The 21,491-nt window shown below is 43.0% G+C and overlaps 1 protein-coding gene across 1 annotated transcript in view; it reads right to left on the bottom strand.

Annotated features, from left to right (window-relative positions):
- Positions 1 to 21,491, bottom strand: part of LOC142303863 (dual oxidase 1-like) — a 421,125-nt gene that overhangs the window by 181,566 nt on the left and 218,068 nt on the right. Inside the window, exons 13-16 of the mRNA XM_075345668.1 lie at positions 21,118 to 21,293; positions 18,763 to 18,881; positions 5,053 to 5,190; positions 1,696 to 1,812 (exon numbers count right to left, since the gene is read on the bottom strand). Coding sequence (XP_075201783.1) covers positions 1,696 to 1,812; positions 5,053 to 5,190; positions 18,763 to 18,881; positions 21,118 to 21,293 — 550 coding nt within the window. The remainder of the gene's footprint in view (positions 1 to 1,695; positions 1,813 to 5,052; positions 5,191 to 18,762; positions 18,882 to 21,117; positions 21,294 to 21,491) is intronic.

Genomic DNA, 21,491 nt, shown 5'->3' with positions numbered 1-21,491 from the left:
GTTTTCTCCAGTCCTTCATATTCAAAATCTGCTCTATAACGGGGCCGCTGCAGAACCACCCAAGCGCTCATCCATGCTAATAAAGGGGTTGTGACTGGCACAACCCGGCCAGGTGAGTGCACTGTTTTTATCCTCTTTCACTCTGTAAACCGGGTAAAACCCTATTGCGCCTTTCTTGTCTCCCCCACTACAGCACTAGCCAGGTACAGCTGGCAGCCACGGGCTGCCTCCAACCCCCAGTTAACTATTTGTACCCGGCTGGGAACCAAAAATATAGGGAAGCCCGTTTTTTTTAATTATTTCACTTATTTCATGAAATAATTAAAAAACAAATGACGTGGGCTTCGCCCCATTTTTGTGTCCAGCCGGGTACAACTAGGCAGCTGGGGATTGGAATCCGCAGCACAGGTTAGCCCGAGGTTTGTGGGCGCCTCTGCTGCGGATTTCAGTCCGCAGCCGTCCCAGAAAATGGCGCTCTCATAGAAGCGCCATCATCTGGCGCTGTATCCAACTCTTCCAACAGCCCTGGAGCCGGGTGGCTTGTTGGGTAATCATGAGTTAATACTGGCTTTGTTTTACCAGCCAGTATTAAGCCAGAGATTCTTAATGTCAGGCACGTTTGACCCGGCCATTAAGAATCTCCAATAAAGGGTTAAAAAAAAGACACCACACAGAGAAAAAATACTTTAATAGAAATAAATACACAGACACATTAGAGACTCCATCTTTATTACCCCCTGTCAGCCCTCCACGATCCTGCTCTTCTGTCTTCTTTCTTTCTAGTGTAGTAGTAGTGACGATTGTAGTGAGGAAGGATGAGATTCACCAGCTCATCACTTGGGGCTGGGGAACCTCCATCCTCACTACAATCCTCACTAGTGTAGTAGTAGTGACGATTGTAGTGAGGAAGGATGAGATTCACCAGCTCATCACTTGGGGCTGGGGAACCTCCATCCTCACTACAATCATCACTACAATCGGGAAGCAGCATGCAGCCTTCACTCCGTGAGTGATCACTGCTGGCTGCTAGCGGTAATGCTGACAGACGCGTTACCATAGCAACGGTGCTCTCGGAGCCGCGGTTAGCGGTGACGTCACCGCTAACTGCGTTGCTATGGCAACGGTGATCTCCGTTAATGACCGGCTGTGTCAGCCGGTCCCTAACGGAACGGGGAGTCGACCGTGTGCTAGAGCATGTTGCCGGTACACGGCGATACACATATGTGAACCGTGTACCGGAGAGATGCACTCGCAGGTCCTACATGACGTGTCATAGTCATGTGACCAGTCTGTAGCCAATGAGATAATAGCCACGTGACTGGTCACATGGCTATTTTGACGTCACGATAGGTCCTGCATCTCTGCTGGCAGTGCAGGTCACCGGGAGGATTCAGCGATCATTGGATGGAATAGCGGCAGGAGACAGAGTGCAGAAGGGATCGCGAGGACCGGTAAGTGTTATGGAAATGTTTATTAACTGTTTATGTACATTTATAATGCATTTTTATGTGTTTGTGATTGCCTCCCATTATAGCCTATACGTTCGAGTTCGGTTCGTCGAACGTTCGACGAACCGAACTCGAACGGGACCCCGTTCGGCGAACCGGCCTCGAGCCGAACCGGGACCAGTTCGCTCATCTCTACTCATTAGGTAAAATATATTTAAAATATGAATTCTATAAAATGTTGTTTTACCTGCAGTTCCTTCAGCAGATAGAACTGTTTTCATACTGGATATTGCTCGTTTATTCTGGATTTTCTTAAAGTCTCTTTTGCGAGATTGAGCAACCATCCAAGCAATAAAAAGGCTAACTGAAAGTAGAAAAGGAAAAAAGGAAATCAGGTGAGATTAGATAGGAAATAGCATTTATACTGTGTCATAAAATGCAGATAATCCAATCGTTTTGCCATGTCTTTGTGCATGGAAATAGAAAGTCAAATTCAGCTAATTTTTAATGAAAACAGTCAACAAATTTAGCAGACATTAACAGATAAGCTATGGGCTTCCATTGTGCAATGGAAAACTTGCCGCTATGTATATTAGGCTGGAGTCACACTTGCGATTAACTCGCAAGAGTGAAATGCGAGAAAATCTCGCATTGCACTCGGACCAATGTTAATCAATGAGGCAGCTCCGATCTGCTATTTTTTTCTCAGTCCAAATCGGACTGAGAAAAAAAAATTGCAGCATGCTGCGTTTTGGTGAGTTTCTCGCACGAGTCTTTTCAATGCAAGTCTATGGGTGTGTGAAAAAAAAGGATGTCACCCGGACGGCACACACACCATCCTAGTGACATCCGTTTTTCTCAATACATTTCACGCATGTAGCAAAGAACACTGTAAATGCTCCTGTACATAACAGTACATGAATAGCAGCTGCTAAGGGTAAAAACTGATTGGACACTGACAGCACACTGATGAAATGTGAGAATAAATCGTCCTACTTTCTGGCATGAGAATCGGACTGATTTTACACTTGCAAGTGTGATTCCAGCATAGGGGTACTTTGCACACTACGACATCGCAAGCCGATTGCTGCCATGCCGAGCGCGATAGTCCCCCCGTTGCCACTGCAATATCTTGTGATAGCTGCCGTAGCGAAAATTATCGCTACGGCAGCTTCACATGCACTTACCCGCCTTGCGACGTCGCTCTGGCAGGCGAACCGCCTCCTTCCTAATGGGGCGGGTCGTGCAGCGTCACAGCGATGTCACGCGGCAGGCGGCCAATAGAAGCAGAGGGGCGGAGATGAGCAGGACGTAAACATCCCGCCCACCTCCTTCCTTCCTCATTGCAGGCAGGACGCAAGTAAGGTGATGTTCCTCGCTCCTGCGGCTTCACACACAGTGATGTGTGCTGCCGCAGGAACGAGGAACAACATCGTAACATCAGTCCTTCCGAAATTATGGAAATGACAGACGCTACACCGATGATATGATTTCGACGCTTTTGCGCTCGTTAATCGTATCAAAAACAATTTACACAAAACGATGTTGACAGCGAAGCCGGATGTGCGTCACTTTTGATTTGACCCCAACGACATCGCACCTGCGATGTCATAGTGTGCAAAGTACCCCTTAGACTAAAGTCGGACCACTGATTTTGGATGTTTTGACCAATAGTCTAATAGGTATGTTGGCCTCCCAACTCTCTCCTGACAGATGATGTTTGAGGAAGAGAAGATTCCTACTTTCTGAATTTCAGCAGTAGATCCTTTTGATCATTGTGTAGATAAGCTGTTGCCAGAGAATGATTGTTTAACTGACTGAAATCTAATGTTTATGAGAGCTTTAAAGATGTGGTTCACCCTTTTTCTTTACTGGCTACATTAATATTAGGCCGGGGCCACACGGGGATCTACTGCGATCCTTGCATGACACTCGGCTCACTCTGGCAGCACAGCAGGAGCCGAGTGTCATGCGAGTGTCACTGCGACTGAGGTCCGATCATTCGATCGGGCCTCAGCTGCGAGGGGTGGGCCGGCACTCAGGAGTGGTGGGCCAGCACTGAGGAGGGTAGGGCCAGTGCTGTGGATGGGAGGGATTTATCTCCCTCTCTCCTCCGTAGCTGGCTATTGCCATTCTCACCCTGCACTCACTGTACACCGGTGTATTGAGAGTGCAGTGCGATTTTTCTCTCGCCCCATAGACTTGAAACCTGAATCACATTACACCTGCAGCATGCTGCGATTGTTTTCTCGGTACGATTAGGGCTAAGAAAGTAATCGCTCATTGGTGCTGACACATAGGCTAATATTGGTCCGAGTGGAATGCAATGTTTTATCGCATCCCACTCACTCAGTCTGATTTTAACACCGTGTGTCTTAGGCCTTATGTTGAGAATCAAGGTTTGTCTCAAATACTTTGCACTGCCAATAGTGCCTGTGAGTGGTGCTATTGCGGACCGCTCATCTCCATCGCGTGACCCCTGGGCTTCGTGACTTCTGATGTGCGGTGATATCAACTTAATGTTGCCCTGACATCTCCACGGCCAGCCCCAGTCTCTGTGAGTCACTGGGCTGTGGGCGGAGTTTCACTGATCGTCACAGCCCAGCATCGCTTCTGCTTGTGAATTTTGCAGTGAAGGAGGAGGTAGCATGGTGATGATGGAATCTGTGCTGGGCTTCGAGGTGCGGCAAAAAACGACCCACAGTACAGTCACTCAGGAACACTGTGGCCCGCATTAGTTGACATGACATCACTGGACATCAGAGGTCACGGAGCCCGGGAGTCACGCAAAGGTGGTGAATGGACTGCAATAGTGCCTCTCACTGGCACTATTGGCAACACAAGGTATTTCTCAACACAATATCGATGTGGCCAGTAATCAAAAAGGGGTGAACCACCCCTTTAAGGCTCCATACACATTTGATGGTTTTCGGTCAAACAATGCATTAACCTATCATTCAGCTATGAGATAGCTATGACAGATATCTCTGCTGGTGGCTTATCTATGGGACAACAAAGCAATTGGCAGTCCGAAATTGGACATGCTTGATCCATATTTGCCCTGACAATTAGTTGGCTGTCATCCCCAACCTCTTGATATTGTCCAGAACGGCCAACATTAATCAAATTTGTATAGGAGGCTTTAATATTTCTAACAGAATTTCGTATAAAAACAGCATTTTACAGAATACGGGTAATCAGAAAAAGATCTGTTTAGACATTAAGTCTTTAAAAATGCTTAGAGATGTTAGATATAAAGCCTGCAGACTTGTCAATGCAACTCTTAACTATAATTGATATTGCAATCCAGAATCATTGCCACACAAGTGCTCTAATAAGTGATCTAATGTACTGTATATAAAGTTTTCAAACTCTTTAAGTATTCATGTCATGAGGAATAATAAGGAAAAGAAATGTGTCTAACGTCTCAAAATCTTTTATGTATTATGCTTCATTTTAATCACATTGGCATAATTTATAAAAAAAACATGTTTTAACTTTATAAGTTATTGTTCTTTCTATTGGTGAATATATTCTTGATTCTGAAGTATATGTGATTGTGTTACTTTTCTTATGAAGAAATAATATTGCTAAATCTACAAACCTAAAGGAAAAGAGCAAATAATCACAATGAGGCTGCTGTATCCAAGTACACATCCTTCAAAGTAATTAATGGCAGTGAGAGGAACACACGGTGGAAGCATTATAGACAAGGGTTGCTCTGGCTGAGGACATGGATCACCTAAAAATAGAAAAATAGAAACAGATTCTCATAAGGAAAAATATTGAAGTTTGATTTTAATACATTATTTATTTTAAATAAATCAAACATCTCTCCATTACTTATATAAAATACTGAATAAAAATAAATCACTGTGACAGTTCTGTTCTCGTGAAATTGCCATATCAAATAAGGTAACCTCTTGTATTTAGTTACATAATGATTAGGGATGATCGAATACCTCAAATATTCGGCTTTGCGAATATTTTCCGAACAGGTCACCGCTATTCGACTAATCACGAATATTCGATGCGCAATGTAAGTCTATGGGAAGCCCGAATAGTTCCGAATAGTTGTTATTCGGGTTTCTCATAGACTTACATTGCCCATCGAATATTCGCGAATAGTCGAATAGCGGCGACCTATTCGGAAAATATTTGCGAAGCTGAATATTTGTGGTATTCGATCATCCCTAATAATGATTTAATAAAATCCCCAACTACACATTAGATAGTTATTGGCCCATGGTTTCAGCCATCAGCTATCTCCCCTTGTTCCCTTACATGCCGGAATGCTTGGCTCAACTCAGACAAACTTTCTTGTGTCATCTATCGCACTGAACTCGGATATCATCAGTGAAGTTCGAAGTTTCACACGCACACAGACTTAGGCCCGTTTCACACGTCAGTGAAAGACACTGACGTTTTTCACTGGCGTGTAACACGCACATGTCCCTTCATGTGCCGTGAATCACGGCACACATGGGTTGTCTAAGTGCAGTTCGGGCTCCGTTCTCCGTGGCCCGTGATTGCACTTAGAGATTAACTCACCTGTGCGCGCTCCCCCTCTCCATGGTGCTGATCGCTCCCGCGGTGCAGAATCCGGCCGGCGCTGACCCCCGCAGCAGCTGCTTCCGGGTCGGCTGTGTCATGCATAATGAATATGCGCGACAGTAATGAGCCGGCTCAGAAGCAGCAGGGAGAACGGGCTGCAGAGAGCATCGCTGGAGCTGGGTGAGTAAAAATGATTTTTATTTTAAAAGCACGTTTTTTTCTGGCACGTGTCTCACGGATCACACAACTGCGTGGTCCATGGGACATCAGTGATGCCAGAAAAAAATGGACATGTCTCCGTGCGGCAATCACGGACACGCGGGTACGCCGCACAGAGACACGTGCAGTGAAAAATCACTGATGTGTGAGCAGACCCATTCATTATAATGGGTCTGCGTATGTCAGTGATTCTGGTACGTTTAAAAAAAAGCACAAACGTACCAGAATCACTGACGTGTGAAAGGGGCCTTACATAGAAGCGCATGAAGGGAGTAATGCTGCCAATAGTAGCATGCTGTGATGTTTTCCTCAGTCCGATTTAGCCTGAGAAAAAAAATCACAGATCGGAACTGACCTATAGAATAACATTAATTCGAGTGGAATGCAATTTTTTACTGCATTAAAATCATCCGATGTATACACTTGTGTGCACAAGCCCTTAAAATTCCAGGATTTCTGTTCTACAACAAAATAGATAATACTGCTAGAAATACTAGGTAATACATGCTATGCCATTTTATACTCATAGGGGTATTGTGCAGATATATTATCACTAAATCTAAAATATCCCTATAAAAAATTAATTAATATATAATTTATGTACAAAGTGATTAAAACCAGTAGCAAAGAGGAAATAAAGCAAATTTTGCCTTCTATGTTACGGCACTATCACACTTGAAAATCCTGATTAAAACAATACTGTTTTTCCCCGGCCCCTAATTTTCCATAAGTAGATTTTCTTTGTTTTGTTTTTTTTGTGCTGTTCCAATACACACAAAGGAAATAAACATGTGTATAAAAAAATGTATAATTGAAATCATTTTCTTGGAGAAAGGCTTCATTTTCTAGAAGAACATGAAGGGTGCCAACACTTTCGCCCATGACTGTATATGAAGTGAACATACTTTGATCACAGGATCTACTGCAGAATATAGTCATTTCCAGAGTCATTTTCTGGAAGCTGCTGAGTACTGATACAAAAAGTGTCTTTACAGAGGAAGAGAGCAGAGGCAATTGTGTCACCAGTTGGAAATATAAATCCTAAAAGTCTCTTCTCGACTACTTACAGAACCTTGCCACATAACTTAAAGAGGTGGTTCACTACTTGGTTTTCATAGGCACATCGATATTATGTTGAAAAACAAGGTTTCTCTCAAACACCTTGTGTTGCCAATAGTGCCTCTGAGCGGCTCTATTGTGCTTCGCTCATCCCTTTTGTATGCCCCCCGGGGTTTGTTACGTCTGATGTGACGTTATACTACATCAACTTCCTGTTGACTTGACATCACCGCTGACGGCCCCAGTCTTCCTGAGTCCCTGAGCTGTGGGTGGAGTTTTACCGCTCGTCACAGCCCAGCATTACTCCTGCATGCAGCGCTCTGCTGTGAAGGAGGGAGCAGGGAGATGCTGGGCTGAGCCGTGAAGCGCCGCCCACAGCCCAGTCACTCTGGAAGACTGGAACCGGAAATTGACGTGGCATCACAGGACACCAGAGGTCATGAAGCTCAGGAGGTGATGCGAAGGGGATGAGCAGACCGAAATAGCACCGCGCACAGGCACTACTGGCAACACAAGGTATTTGAGAGAAACCTTGTTTCTCAACATAATATTGATGTGACTATGAATACTAACTAGATGTGGAAACTAGGCACTCAAGATAAATGTGAATAGTGGTCTTTTATTGAGAAGAACTTATAGGACCAGCACAAACACAGACGATTCGGTCAAATACCTTCATTAGTGTGAGTGCAGAAGGTCCTAAGAAGGCATGGCAACTTGGCAAACGGCATAGCCAGGTATGACTCGGTGTCCACTGCTGTCTATGTGGTAATGCTATACCTTCTGAGGACTCTCTGTATGCACACTGATGAAGGTCTTTGATTGAAACATCTGTGCTTCTGCTGGCCCTAGAAGTTCTTCTCAATAAAAGACCTCTATTCACGTTTATCTTGAGTGCCAAGTTTCTACATCTAATTGAGATAGTTTTGGACCCTAGTTGAGCATCACTCCAGAAATGCTGTGTGTATCAACTCACTATGAATGCAAACTAGTGAACCACCCCTTTAAGATAGAGTGGAGGGGCAAAAATCCTAAAACATGTATCTGTTAATGGAGGTTCCAGTTTGGCTATACACCCTAAGTTATGTGTCAAGGTCTTATGCCTCACATATTGTTACACTAGGCTTAGCTGTGCGCACCTTTGTTTCCTAACACAGAGCCACTGCCAGAATTAGGATTGCCATTTCCAACAGATAGTACAAGAGTTCCTGTCCTCTTCCTCTATGAAGAAGCCATTTACTTATATAATTTCCCAGGGATGCATTGAATAACCTATTGGTATCTGTATGCCAACTTGGCACTTTCTACAATATGAAGCTTTCCACCCTAGACCTACTGTGTACTGAGAAATTCACAGAAAGGCATAATGTACAGGGTTATTAGTTGGCCAGTACTATGGGATTCTATGTGGTTCTACCTGCTCTCAGCTAATATAGCATACGGGGGAATTTTTTTTGCCTTTAACATGTTAATCATTGCCAAAATTGAATCTATAATTTGGCCCACATAGCCTTTAATAAAAAAAAGTCTCCACCTAAAATTTGCACATGCTGGAAGAACCTTACATTAAAAGGGCACACTGAAAGAACAGAATATTCTTTTACAGTGGGCTGAAGCCAAATTGTTGCTCATCACTTAGGGTACATTGAATTAAAGTGATTGGATATGATATAAATGATGTTGTTTTTCTAGTTACACTATTAATGTAGTTGCCTATTCCCACTGCCAAGCACCTTGGCACAGATATAAATGAATGCCTGTGTAAATCAGGCCCACACAGAAAGACTGTGCCTACACATGCCCAGGACATGGTTCCCTCTAGGTTCAGCACCTATAGTTTATACAGAATAAAGCTGAACCAGTGAAGTTGTATCAGCGGCTCTTGCTCCATCTCAGCTTTAGTCTTCACTGTCACTTCTTTAGGTGCAATGGATGAAAAGACCACGAGGCTTCATTATTAACATGGGCCCCATCTATACTTTGCAACTGGAATATGCAACTTGCAATATATATCTTGTTGTTAGGAGCATTTCCACATGTAAAACGTAACAATTAGGGATGATCGAATACCCAAATATCCGTTTCGACGAATAGCCAACGAATAGGTCGCCGCTATTCGCGTATTCGTGAATATTCGACGCCCAATGTAAGTCTATAGGAAACCTGAATAATTTCACGCTGCGTTTTGGACGCATTTTGAATGCATTTTGGATGCATTTTTGACAGTGCGGTTCCACTCGGCTCTGCTACATCCCCATAGAACATGGCTGGCTGCGAGACAGAGTCGCGCGATAAGAATGAACTTGGATGAACTTCACCCAACTTCATTGTCATCGCGCGGCTCTGTGTGTGTGCCGCGGCCTGATTTGCGATCACAGGTGAAGAACTCACTGGTGACCGCAAATCCCTTGAGTGAATGTAGTGAGCCGCGCGATCAGCGGTGCTGTCACTCAGGTTACCCACGGCCAGCTGCAGTCCTCCACCTGAGAGCTGTGGCCGCGGGTAACCTGAGTGACATCACCGCTGATCGCGAAGGCTCACTTCAGTTGCTGCGTGGAGCTCACAGGAGCAGTGGTGATCTACGGCCGCTCCTGTCAGCTTCATGTAGCAGAGCTGGATGCGTCGTGGGACCTCGTGTGGATTACTCTGGACCTGAAGGGGTATTTGGGGATTTTAATAAAGTGGTGAAAGAGGGTGGTTTTTTTCGTCTTCTATTTCAAATAAAGGATTTTTTCGGGTGTATGTGTTTATTTAGTTTCACTTACAGGTTAATCATTGGGGGTGTCTCATAGACGCCTGCCATGATTAACCTAGGACTTAGTGGCAGCTATGGGCTGCTGACATTAACTCCTTATTACCCCGATTGCCACCGCACCAGGGCAATTCGGGATGAACCCGGTAGAGTCTAATGGATGCGGCAATTACGGGTAGCTGCTGGCTGTTAGTTTTAAGTTGGGGGGCTCCCCATAAAAGGGGGCTCCCTATCCTGAGAATACCAGCCTTCAGCCATGTAGCTTTACTTTGGCTGGAATCAAAATGGGGGGGTACCGCATGTCGTTTTTAAAATGATTTATTTGTTTTACTGCACTACATAGACCCACCCACCGGCGGCTGTGATTGGTTGCAGTGAGACAGCTGTCACTCAGCGTGGGGGCGCGTCTGAATGCAACCAATCATAGGCGCCGGTGGGCGGGGAAGCAGGGAATACAAGATCGAGTAATGAGCGGCAGACAGAGAGAGAGACCGAAAGACCAGCATTCTGTTTGTCAAAAAAGCGATTCATGGAGCTGCTAGCAGCTACTGGACACTGTGTTCAGCCCTTACAAGGACTATTTATTAGTCGGATCTACGAACGCTCTACCGCACACAATACAGTCTATCTACACCGCCAGCTCCCTATCACTGCGTGTTCACAAAATGGCCGCTGGCTTATATAGCCCCTTTGATGCTATGCGGCCAAGCCAATCACAGTAACACCATAACAAAGATGGCTGCGGCGTTACTGTGAGGGCAAGCAACGTCAGATGTATTCCTTGGCTAAAAAACAGGTACAAGGAAGTCAGAAATGAAAATGAAAGTATCGGAGCGGACGTTGTTTTATCCGTCGGATACTGAATGGTGCGAATAGCCTGTTATCCGTCGGACACTAAATAGTGGTGAAAAGATTCGCTCATCTCTAGTAACAATCACTTCTGCAGAAAAACCTACTATTTTTCTATTCTGTTGCTTTATCCTTCTTCTTTATCTATTGGATGCTGGATTTGATAATCCTTAATTTACAATTTTATATTTCGTCCATCATTTCAGTCGCTATTTCTTTGCGATTTTATAAAGTATTACCTGTAATTGCCTTTTGATTAAAAAAGATTTTTTTTTTCAATTCTAAACATTTGTGAAAGTTAAGGCCATGTGCTCTTTACTTTCCACTATATTTATAAAAAAAATAATTGCTGAAGTATTGCAGTTTTATGTTTAGCTGCTGAGCCTCATCATGATAGACAAAAAACAGAAACAAAAGGCGATCATATGTCCAAAAATAACACATTATTATTAGAATGTAAATCAGACGAGATGCCACATGGCTGGAACAATTGTGAGCATATACGGGTGATATATAGTGAGCTAATAGCAGCTGCTGAAGCACGTTTCACGGTGTGTGCTCACACCCATAACAGGAAGAAAAAATCTTAAAGTACAGGTACCAGCTGGCAGAAGCCAGCACTAAAATTATGTAATCTTGCACAAAGCCCAGAAATATCACACGTTAACAAATGTATAATCATACGTGATACAAATACCTTGTATAAATAGGATGGGCATAATAAAAATAAGGAACATACAGTTAAAGGGAACCTGTCAGGTCCAATATGCACCCAGAACCACGAGCAGCTCTGTGCATTTTGCTAATCCCTACCTAACCGTCCCTGTATACACTCGCATAGATAAAGAGATCTTTAGAAAAAGTATTTCTAAAGATCATTTATTGTATGCTAATGAGCGAGGGGACTAGTCCCAAGGGCGTTGCTTCCCTTGCTAGTCGGCCTCGTTAGCATTTCATATTGGTCACTCTCCAACCTTTTTGAAAGTGCCAGGACACCACTATAATACTATGAACAACAGAGAAAGAGTGGTACGATTCCAATTCAATAAAATACAAACTTTATTAATTGTACATTAAAATAATATGACAAGGAGTCCTGAATGGGATTAATAGAACTGCATGCGAATTAGTTCACACTTATTATGGTCAAGGTCTTACTGTATAATACACTTAGTACAAAGTATTACAAAAGGTCATATGCGTTTTCAATCACATAGTACATACATATATGGCAAAATTACATACATGGTGTGTATATAGTTAGTAATTAAATATGTATTAGGCACATTACTGTGAGCAAATATCACATACACCATGCAGCACTCATGTGACCAAGGTCACTCCTTCCTAATGCTGTTCCCTAGTGACTGAACACCCAGCCATGTGCCATCTGCATCTAAATGTTTTTGGTATAGAGAATAAAACCCCTGTATACCCAGCTCATAACATGCATTCAGTAGTTTGTTGTGGGCAATTCCCCACCAATACAGCAAAATCACTCCAGTATCATAGTGCAGTACTGACCTATTCCGCAGCAGCTCTGGATATCCCACTTGTCCCTACGCGCGTTTCACCTCTTCTTCAGGGGCGTATTAGCATGTCACTACGTCCCTGTGGGTGTGCTAACATGCTAATGAATACGCAGCATGAGAGGATGTTCTCACTCACGCCATCGCTGCCTGATGCTGGATTTCAGCTCAGTGCGCATATTCCAGGATTTTCGGTCATGCGCACTACTTTAGTTTGAAGCTATGACGTGTACACCCGGCTTCATAGTGCGCATGACCAAAATGCCAGGGTTATGCACACTGAGCCAAAATCTACCAAGAGGTGAGTGAGATCATCCTCTAATGCTGCACATTTATTAGCATGTTAGCATACCCAAAGGGGCGTACTAACATGCTAATGGGGCCGACTAGCAAGGGAGGCAATGCCCTTGGGACTAGTCCCTGAGCTTATTAGCATACAATAAAAGATCTTTAGAAATACTTTTTCTGAAGATCTCTTTAGCTATGCTACCAGATGCAGGGACAGTTAGGCAGGGAATAGCAAAATGCATCCAGAACGGCTCGTGGTTCTGGGTGCATATGTGACCTGACAGATTCTATTTAATGTGCATAGGTTGATACACAAAAGTCTAGCTATGCTGCATTATGGTATCATAGGATTTATGGGCCACAATCACCAGGTGTCAGTCCTGGATGGATGCATCTGTTACCGCATTGGTGACAGCGGACAGTCATAAATGCTAAAAATACCAACCAACAGCCACACAAGAACTGACACATTCACTAGATGTGCCAATTCTGATGCTTTGTCCAGCTTTTCCCAATTGCCCGGGTGCGGTGGCAATCAGTAATATTTTGGGGTTTTGATGTCAGCTATGAAATGTCAGCTGGCATCAAGCCCGGGTGTTGGTAATGGAGAGGAGTGTATCAGACATCACCATTGCTAACCCACTAAGTAACAAAACACACACAATAGAAAAAATAGTCTATTTGAATACAGACTCCCTCACACTATACCTCAATTACCAATTTATTATAAAATGTTCCCACGCAGCTGCGTCGGAGTACATGATCCACAAATGCTGATTTGATGACTGTGGAGATTGATGCTTGGAAGTTTGTTTGGTTTCTTCCCATCCTTTATTACCTTTTTGATTTGCCTGACTAATCCTTTCCCTATACTTCTGCCTGTAGTCTGGTGTGCATTGTATGATTGCTGTTTCTTTTACCCTTATCTGTCTTTCCTGTTTGTGTCTTTATACTAAAGTGGGACTAGTGCTTTCCTGCTGCCCTGCAAACTAGACAAGGTTGTGCTCAGGTAAAGATTGGGATAGGAATGTGATCACCACACGGGATGAAAGAACCTGTCTAGGAATGTCGGGGAGCTCAGGATTGCTCAGGAAAAGTGTCAGGCGTTGTCCCTCCCTATTCTTCCATTGTGGTAGTTTATACCTTCCTCACTTCACGTCTTTTGCCAACCAGCCTCTTGGTGGAGCACGTCAACCAGGAGCTGCCCCAGAGTGGCACCTGGTGCCTATGATGAACTAAGTCCAACCTCGCCATCAGAGGCTCTGGTGAACACTGGGTAGACACTTAGGGGTACTTTACACGCTGCAACATCGCTAGCAATTGCTAGTGATGGTGCGCGCGATAGCACCCATCCCCGTCGTGTGTGCGATATTGTGTGATCGCTGCCATAGCGAACATTATCACTACGGCAACGTCACATGCACATACCTTGACAGCGACGTCGTTATGACCGCCGAACAATCCCTTCTTCAAGAGGGAGGGGCGTTCGGCGTCATAGCGATGTCACTGCCGTGTTACTAAGCGGCCGGCCAATAAAAGTGGAGGGGCGGAGATGATCAGGATGTAACATCCCGCCCACCTCCTTCCTTCCGCATTGCTGGTGGACGCAGGTAAGGAGATGTTCGTCGCTCCTGCGGTGTCACACACAGCGATGTGTGTTGCTGTAGGAACAACAAACAGCATCATACCGGTGGCAATAGCGATATTAAGGAAATGAATGATGTGTCAACGATTACCGTTTTGTAATGATTTTGTGATTGTTGATCATCGCTCATTAGTGTTACACGCTGTGATGTCGCTACCGGCGCCGGATGTGCGTCACTAACGACGTGACTCCAACGATATATTGGTAGCGATGTTGCAGCGTGTAAAGTACCCCTTAGTCATGCCTCTCTGAGAAAAGCCTGGTTCTGGGAGCTGTTGATCTGCATCCACATCTCCCCTTCATAGCATAGCGTGACACTAATACATCCAAACATGAGAAGCTATGTAGATTAAATACTTGGGCAAAGAATGTTTTGATTTAGTACCTGGACACTCATCCTCCTAACATATTTGTTCCTCTACATTTACAAAATGATTTTGTTATTTAGGTTAAGTTCCCACCATGAGTTTCTAATGTGTATTTTCACTGCAAAAAAAAAAAAAAAATATATATATATATACATATATATATATATATATATATATATATATATATATATATATATATATGTGTGTTACTCCCATGTCAGCAGCCGGGTGGCTCGGATTCGGATCCGCGGTGGCTCGAGGAGCATCCGGACCCGGGGGTCGTGCGACCACTCAAATGAAGGGGATATTTACAGGGGATGGTGTATCCACAGTTTGTGACGCCACCCGTGGTGTGTGGTAAGATGGAGTACCACCGCTGCAGCTGGGGAGTACCCGGTGGCGATGGAGTGGGTAGCTAGGTGTTTAACCCTTCTATGGGTAGGGAGAATGCCCCAGGACTCGGTGATAGTGACGGGGATGTGCCATTGGGGAGGTAAGGGTCACTTGCGTACTCACTCAGTCCATAAAGCTGACACCGACCAATTAGTAAACCAAAGTTTTGGACACCGCTGCCGCTGAGGGGAGCACGTTTGGATCCCATTCCTGCTGGTGTTGCCTGATGATCTGTGACCTTTCCCTTGGCACCTTGTTCTCTTCTTAGTTGGCCCCTATAGCTTGAAACTAGTCGGATCCCGCTCCCCAGTGTGGCTAACTAAGGGAGCTTGCTCTCAGGGTTCACGCTTGAGATTTCCTGGACCATTTTAGTGGCAAGTCCTATCCCCCTCATTGCGCTAGTACCCCGATTTTGGAGCGGGTGGAGAGCGGATCTTGAAGGCTCCGTTGTCGTCGGGTGAATTGTCAGGTTGCCTGAAGCTACTCGCTGACCTAGGGTCCACATACCGCGTCGTGCCTTGGTCCCAGCCCGGTGATGGTACAAGGCCGCCGGCTGTCCTCCACGACAATACCATGCCCCTTATCACGATCCCCTGCGACCGGGGGTCCAGATCCTACTAGGCCCATACCACCGTCTGCTACCTAGTACTTCCAAGGAGCCCAGCTCCTGATCTCCTCTCTCCTTCACTTCTAACACTACACTGGCCTACTCCTGACACTCCTGACCTCCCCTTACCAACCCCCCAAGTGGGCGACCCTATTCCACTCAGGCCGTCCACTGGTGTGTCTGGTGGGTTTGATGCAGAGTGTTCCTAGGATTTTGATTAGCTGGGTTTGGCAACACCATTGGTTAGGGATCCGTAACCAAGGAGAAGGTGGATATTGTATAGAAGAGCAGACTGCACAATACCCTGTGACGACCTGATAGGCTAGGGCGTCACACACACACACAGACACACACACACACACATACTATATTATGAGTAAATTTCCACCGTGATTCCCTTCCTGTTCCATCATTTCACCGCGTTCTGACCCACTCTGGAGGTAATTTTCTGTACATATGTACTGTATTCTGTATGCAGTATACCATTATACAGTACAGTATATACTATATAGCATGTCTATCAATTCGCATTTGTGGATACAGTATTGTACTTTCTTATTGATAACCAGTACAGCACATTGCTTATACTATACCTCCTTTACATCAACAATTCCATTATAAGCTAACATGCAGTTTAATTTCTTGTATATGCTTTTTACTGTATTGTACAATATATTGTATGAGTGTCCTATAATAATTTTATATGAACACAGTACATTATTTTATATTACTATAATAAGTTTGTATGAATACAGTAAATATTTTTGGGCTGTGGAACGAATTGTCTGCGTCTCAATTATTTCCTATCGGAAAATTTGCTTTGATATAGGAGTAACTTGGTTTAAGAGCATGCTCCCGGAATGAATTAATATATTATATGTATATATATATATGTGTATATATATATATATATATATATATATATCTCCCCAGGAAAGGGGATGGAATTTATATTTATAGAAGTGTTATGCCCTCCCTACTTCTTTAATGTGCCCGTAGTGCACTTTTTAAAGGTACAACACGTCAGTTTCTCTTGTAGATAAGCTGAGTTTTTTGTGGGTATTTTTCCATAGACTTGCAGTAGATGCATTTTAGATTGCATTTTATGCTGACGTGGGGTCAGCAGCACCGCGCTTGCGCAGAACGAAGGACGCCGAGGGGGAAAGCGCGGTCTCGCGATTATGGGCGGTTGCTTGGTAATAAACATCACAGCACCACCCATAATCTAAAGCCTGCGCGCACGTCACCAGCGGTGACACTGGGCACAGTGCTCATCCACGAGAGATGAGCACTGGGCATGCGCGGGGACCTGTGGAACACTGGGCGGCATCCACAGCTATGGAAATCGGCGATGGGGGACGGCCTAAAGCGGCAGGAGGCAGCATAACGGCCATCAGGCAGCCCGCCCCCGTGTCACATTTACAGAATCTGCATACAAAAAGTTACCACTTTATAAAGTCTTTATTTTGGTCTCACAGGGGGCACAATAATAACAGGGACCTTTCTAGAATGCAGCCCAGGAGCTGCAGAGGGGGAATCTTTTAGGTTTTGGGAGAAATTTCTGCTGACAGGTTCCCTTTAAGAAAGACGTCCTGCGGATTTTTTTTTCTAATGAAAGTATTTTTTATCTTCTAGAGCAGATTGTTTAATGACTGACAGCTTTTTCTTTTCACAACACTATGTAACGATATGCAGAATAGTATTTAATTTAAAAATATGAGTGATATAAAAGCTTTGAAGAATTCTGAAACTAGCGTTGAGAGATCACGTTTTATGGATTAAAGCCAGGAACAGACTCTGAGATCATATTGTTTGTGAAAGTAGTAGAACAAAATATCCAAAAAACTTAAGAGTATTCTCTAATTTAAATTTCCACTTTCCTTGCAGTATTCTCCTTCAATTAAAGACACTGTAACTTATTTAGGCTACAATCAATGTTCTTCCTAAATTTCCAGGTTTATGAGTACAATGGCAAAATTACTATTCAGACAAGCCTACTCCAATATACAGTGATGGGCAAACGGTAACAATTAGTGATGAGCGAGCATGCTCGGCACTCCTCCATATTGGATCACGCATTTGGGTGTTTGAGAAGCTTGTTACTCGATCGAATATTCCTGGTGATCAAGCGCCAAACTCGAGTCTCCTCCTTGCATGTTTCACGTCTGTTAGACAGGCAATAAACAGTACGGTAATGCTGTAGCCATGTTGGCTACTGCCATTACTATGATTGGCAGACATCATTGTGTCATTAGGTCTTGCATGAGACCGGGGTTCACAATGCTTGGCAGACTGTCATCCAGAAGCAGTTCAGGGAGAGTTGATGTTGGAGGGAGAGCTTAGATTAGAACAGAGATTGTACATGTGCACCCTTTAGTCCATTTCATGTGGCATTAAAGGGAGTTTTTATCATAGTTTAATCTAATAAATAAATAAGAATGAAAAAATCGGCATGGGATCACAGCCAACGTAAAGCAGACAGCTGGGTTCTGGTACTATCAGGCTGGGATGGTGGATACTTACAGCAGAGAAGAGTGGTAAAATCACAACAGCTGAGAAAACCCAAGCCTTAGGAGACCAAAAGAAGTGCTTAGTGATTGCAGCACCGGACCAAAGAAAATTTGCACAGCTAACTGGAGAGCAAAACAGATCAAACCAGTGCAAGTGTGCATGTAGTCCTAAAACCTTAAATAAGGGATACCACTCTCTGTCGTGGTATCCCTGTGACCCTGTCATGCTCTGCCCTAATTCACACTGATGTCATCTCACACATGGTAATGTTTAAATGCTAGAGACAGATTAGAACTGTCCCGATGGGTACACCTTGTCGCAGTGGGATGGTTATATGCTTTTTTGATCAAATTAGGCTTCACAAAGCACTATATATTATTTACATGTACTATTACTTGCTGAAGGGTATATGCTCATTTTTTGTTTAGTTTTCTTTTTTGCTTTTTCTTGGGTTTTGTTTGTGAATTGTGCTCTTACACTTTGCACATGTATCAGCTTATAGTCTGGGTCATCTTGGTTTTGCTTTAAATCAGAACTCACCTTCAACCCAAGTGAAGACGTTGTGCTGAATATCTCCAAATTCTGCAGACGTTACTGATAAAATGACGTCATGGAAGGAAGTATTTTTGATCTTTGCTATTTCATCTGCAGTAAATAATCTATAGGAGGAAAATATTACAATGTATTAATCCTTGTAACTAAAAAGAGGTTAATGGGGGATAAATAGCATCAAATAGTAATTCAAATCTGTTTAATATTTGTGTTCTAAAATTTACAGTAAAGGCTCATACAGATGACTAGTTTTGGTCTGAGTGCTTTTTGCCAAAAAATCACGTCTAATTTTCACCTACCCACAGATTTGTATAAGTACTGTTCATTTGTGATGCCTTAAAAAAATGGATATGTCTCTGATTTCTGCTCGACACGAGGTCTGAGAAAAAACACGAACATGTGTCATACACCATATACTATAATGTTTATGTGTTGTATCCATAAAAATCACAAATAAAACACCTATACACCAGAACATTTTTTTATGGCAAAAACATTACAATCACCACAAGTTAGTTCTAGAATGTTTAGCTTGTGCACCCACAATGAGGCTTTGTCAAGCTTTTAACTCCTTCACTCCCGAGTGTTTTTCTTTTTTCATTTTTTGTTTTTTTTTGCTCCCCTTTTTCTGAAAGTTGTAACTTTTTCTTTTCCCTTCAATCTTGGTATATGAGTTTTTTTTTGCGGGATTAGTTGTTATTTTAAATGAAACCATAAGTTTTATCATATAGTGTATTGGAAAACAGCAAAAAAATTCCAAGTGCGTAAAAAATAAAGTGCGATTGCATGATTGTTTTGGGGATATTTTATTCAACGTGTTCACTATATGGTAAAACTGATGTGTCAGTGTGATGCCTCAGGTCCGTACAAGTTCATAGACATCAAACATGTATAGGTTTACTTTTATCTAAGGAGTTAAAAAACATTCTGAAATTTGTCCAAAAAAAGTGGCACACTTTTTGCACCATTTTCCGTGACCTGTAACATTCTCACTTTTTGGGATCTGGGGCTCAGTGATAGATTATATTTTGCATCTCAAGCTGACGTTTTTAATGGTACAATTTTTTTCACAGATTCTACGTTTTGATCGCCCGTTATTGTATTTTGCGCAAAATTTATGACTACCAAAATATGTAATTTTGGTGTTTGGAATTTTCTTTGTTGCTATGCCGTTTACCGATTAGATTAATTGATTTTATATTTTGATAGATTGGGCATTTCTAAACGCGGTGACGATAAATGTGTGTATATTGTTTTATTTTATTAACCCTTCAATTTACAATGGGACGAATGGAGATAAGTTAAACTTTTAGTTTTTTATATTTAAATTTTTTTTAAAACTTTTCTTTACATATTTTTTTTTATTTTACTATGCCCCCTAGGGAGCTTGAAGGATTCGCAGTCTTATTGCTCATTCATTTATCTTGATCAGAGCTGCACAGTTCAGAACAGGAGAAATGCTTGTCTTCTGTTACAGGCAGCCTGTAACAGGAATTGAGTCATGATAGCTACCAGAGTCATCACATGACCCTTTGCTACCATGGGAACCATTGGCTCCACATGGTCATGTCACAGGGTTTCCGATGGCGGAGGGTAAGTACGCGTTACCCACTGCTGGCATTTAAATCACGCTGTCACATTTTGACAGCGCGAGGCACACATGTCTGCTGCATGAATCAGCAGACATGTGTGGGGATCATGGCTGGCTCACCGCAGCAGCCAACTGTGATCACCCCTTCATAATTTAGAATGAACAGGTACGTCCTCGATCATGAAGGGGTTAATGATGTATATTTTTGCTGTGCGAACAATGCAGGGTCTTACAGTTCCAGAAAAGATTTATACAAATCTTCTGCCCACTGTTCTTCTTTTCTTACACAGCATAAACTGAGCTGTGGTGTGTTTCAAATCTGCAACATGTTAATTTTTCCAGCAGTTACACTGAGTTTTTTATGTGGATCTTCCCCACAAAATTGCATTAGATGCAAAAAATCCGCATAAAAAAAACACGCGTTTTAAGTTTTTTTCCGCTGTGCAAATGCACGACAAACTCATGTAATCTGCACATGAAGTTTTGTCAAAGCCAATTACCAGGCAGTATCAAAAAAGCTGCATTACATACCAAAATGAGACAAAAACCACAGCGTCAAAAACGCAATAAAATCACTTAAAAAGTAACATAATTTATATAAAAGGTGCAGAAAGCTGTAAAATTTCTGCAACCTCAAAAATTCACCAAAAACTCATTGTGGGAATGAGGCCTTAGACGTTTTAATGAGGATCCAAAATGTCTGCTAATCTGGCACCTGATAATTCCCACTGATGCCACTAATTTTTTTTTACCCATTTCTTTTATTTTCAAACCAAAATCGGTCTCCATCTCGCAAACGCTGGAACTGGTTCATTGTGATTGCAGTGATTAGCTCTCCAGGATCTCCATAACACTCCAACAGGGACCCGGGAAGAAGCTCCAGCTTAGTGGTATCATTACCATATAACAGGGCCAAATCGTCAAAAAGCTGAAATACAGAAGACATTGAATTAGAATTTATTCTGGCAGTTCTATAAATGATAGTATGCTATTATTCCAAGGCCATTTTATTGTCAAAATGTGGCTCTATTCAAGTCATACTTCAGACTGTTAAATATGTAATCCCTATATTGTCCAATACATGAAAGTACCGTTCATACCACAGACGCACTGTATTGTCTGGTCT

This window comes from Anomaloglossus baeobatrachus, chromosome 4, assembly GCF_048569485.1.
Source record: "Anomaloglossus baeobatrachus isolate aAnoBae1 chromosome 4, aAnoBae1.hap1, whole genome shotgun sequence".
Taxonomy (NCBI): domain Eukaryota; kingdom Metazoa; phylum Chordata; class Amphibia; order Anura; family Aromobatidae; genus Anomaloglossus; species Anomaloglossus baeobatrachus.
Note: the sequence above shows the minus strand (reverse complement) of the source record. Positions and strands in the feature narration are given on the sequence as shown.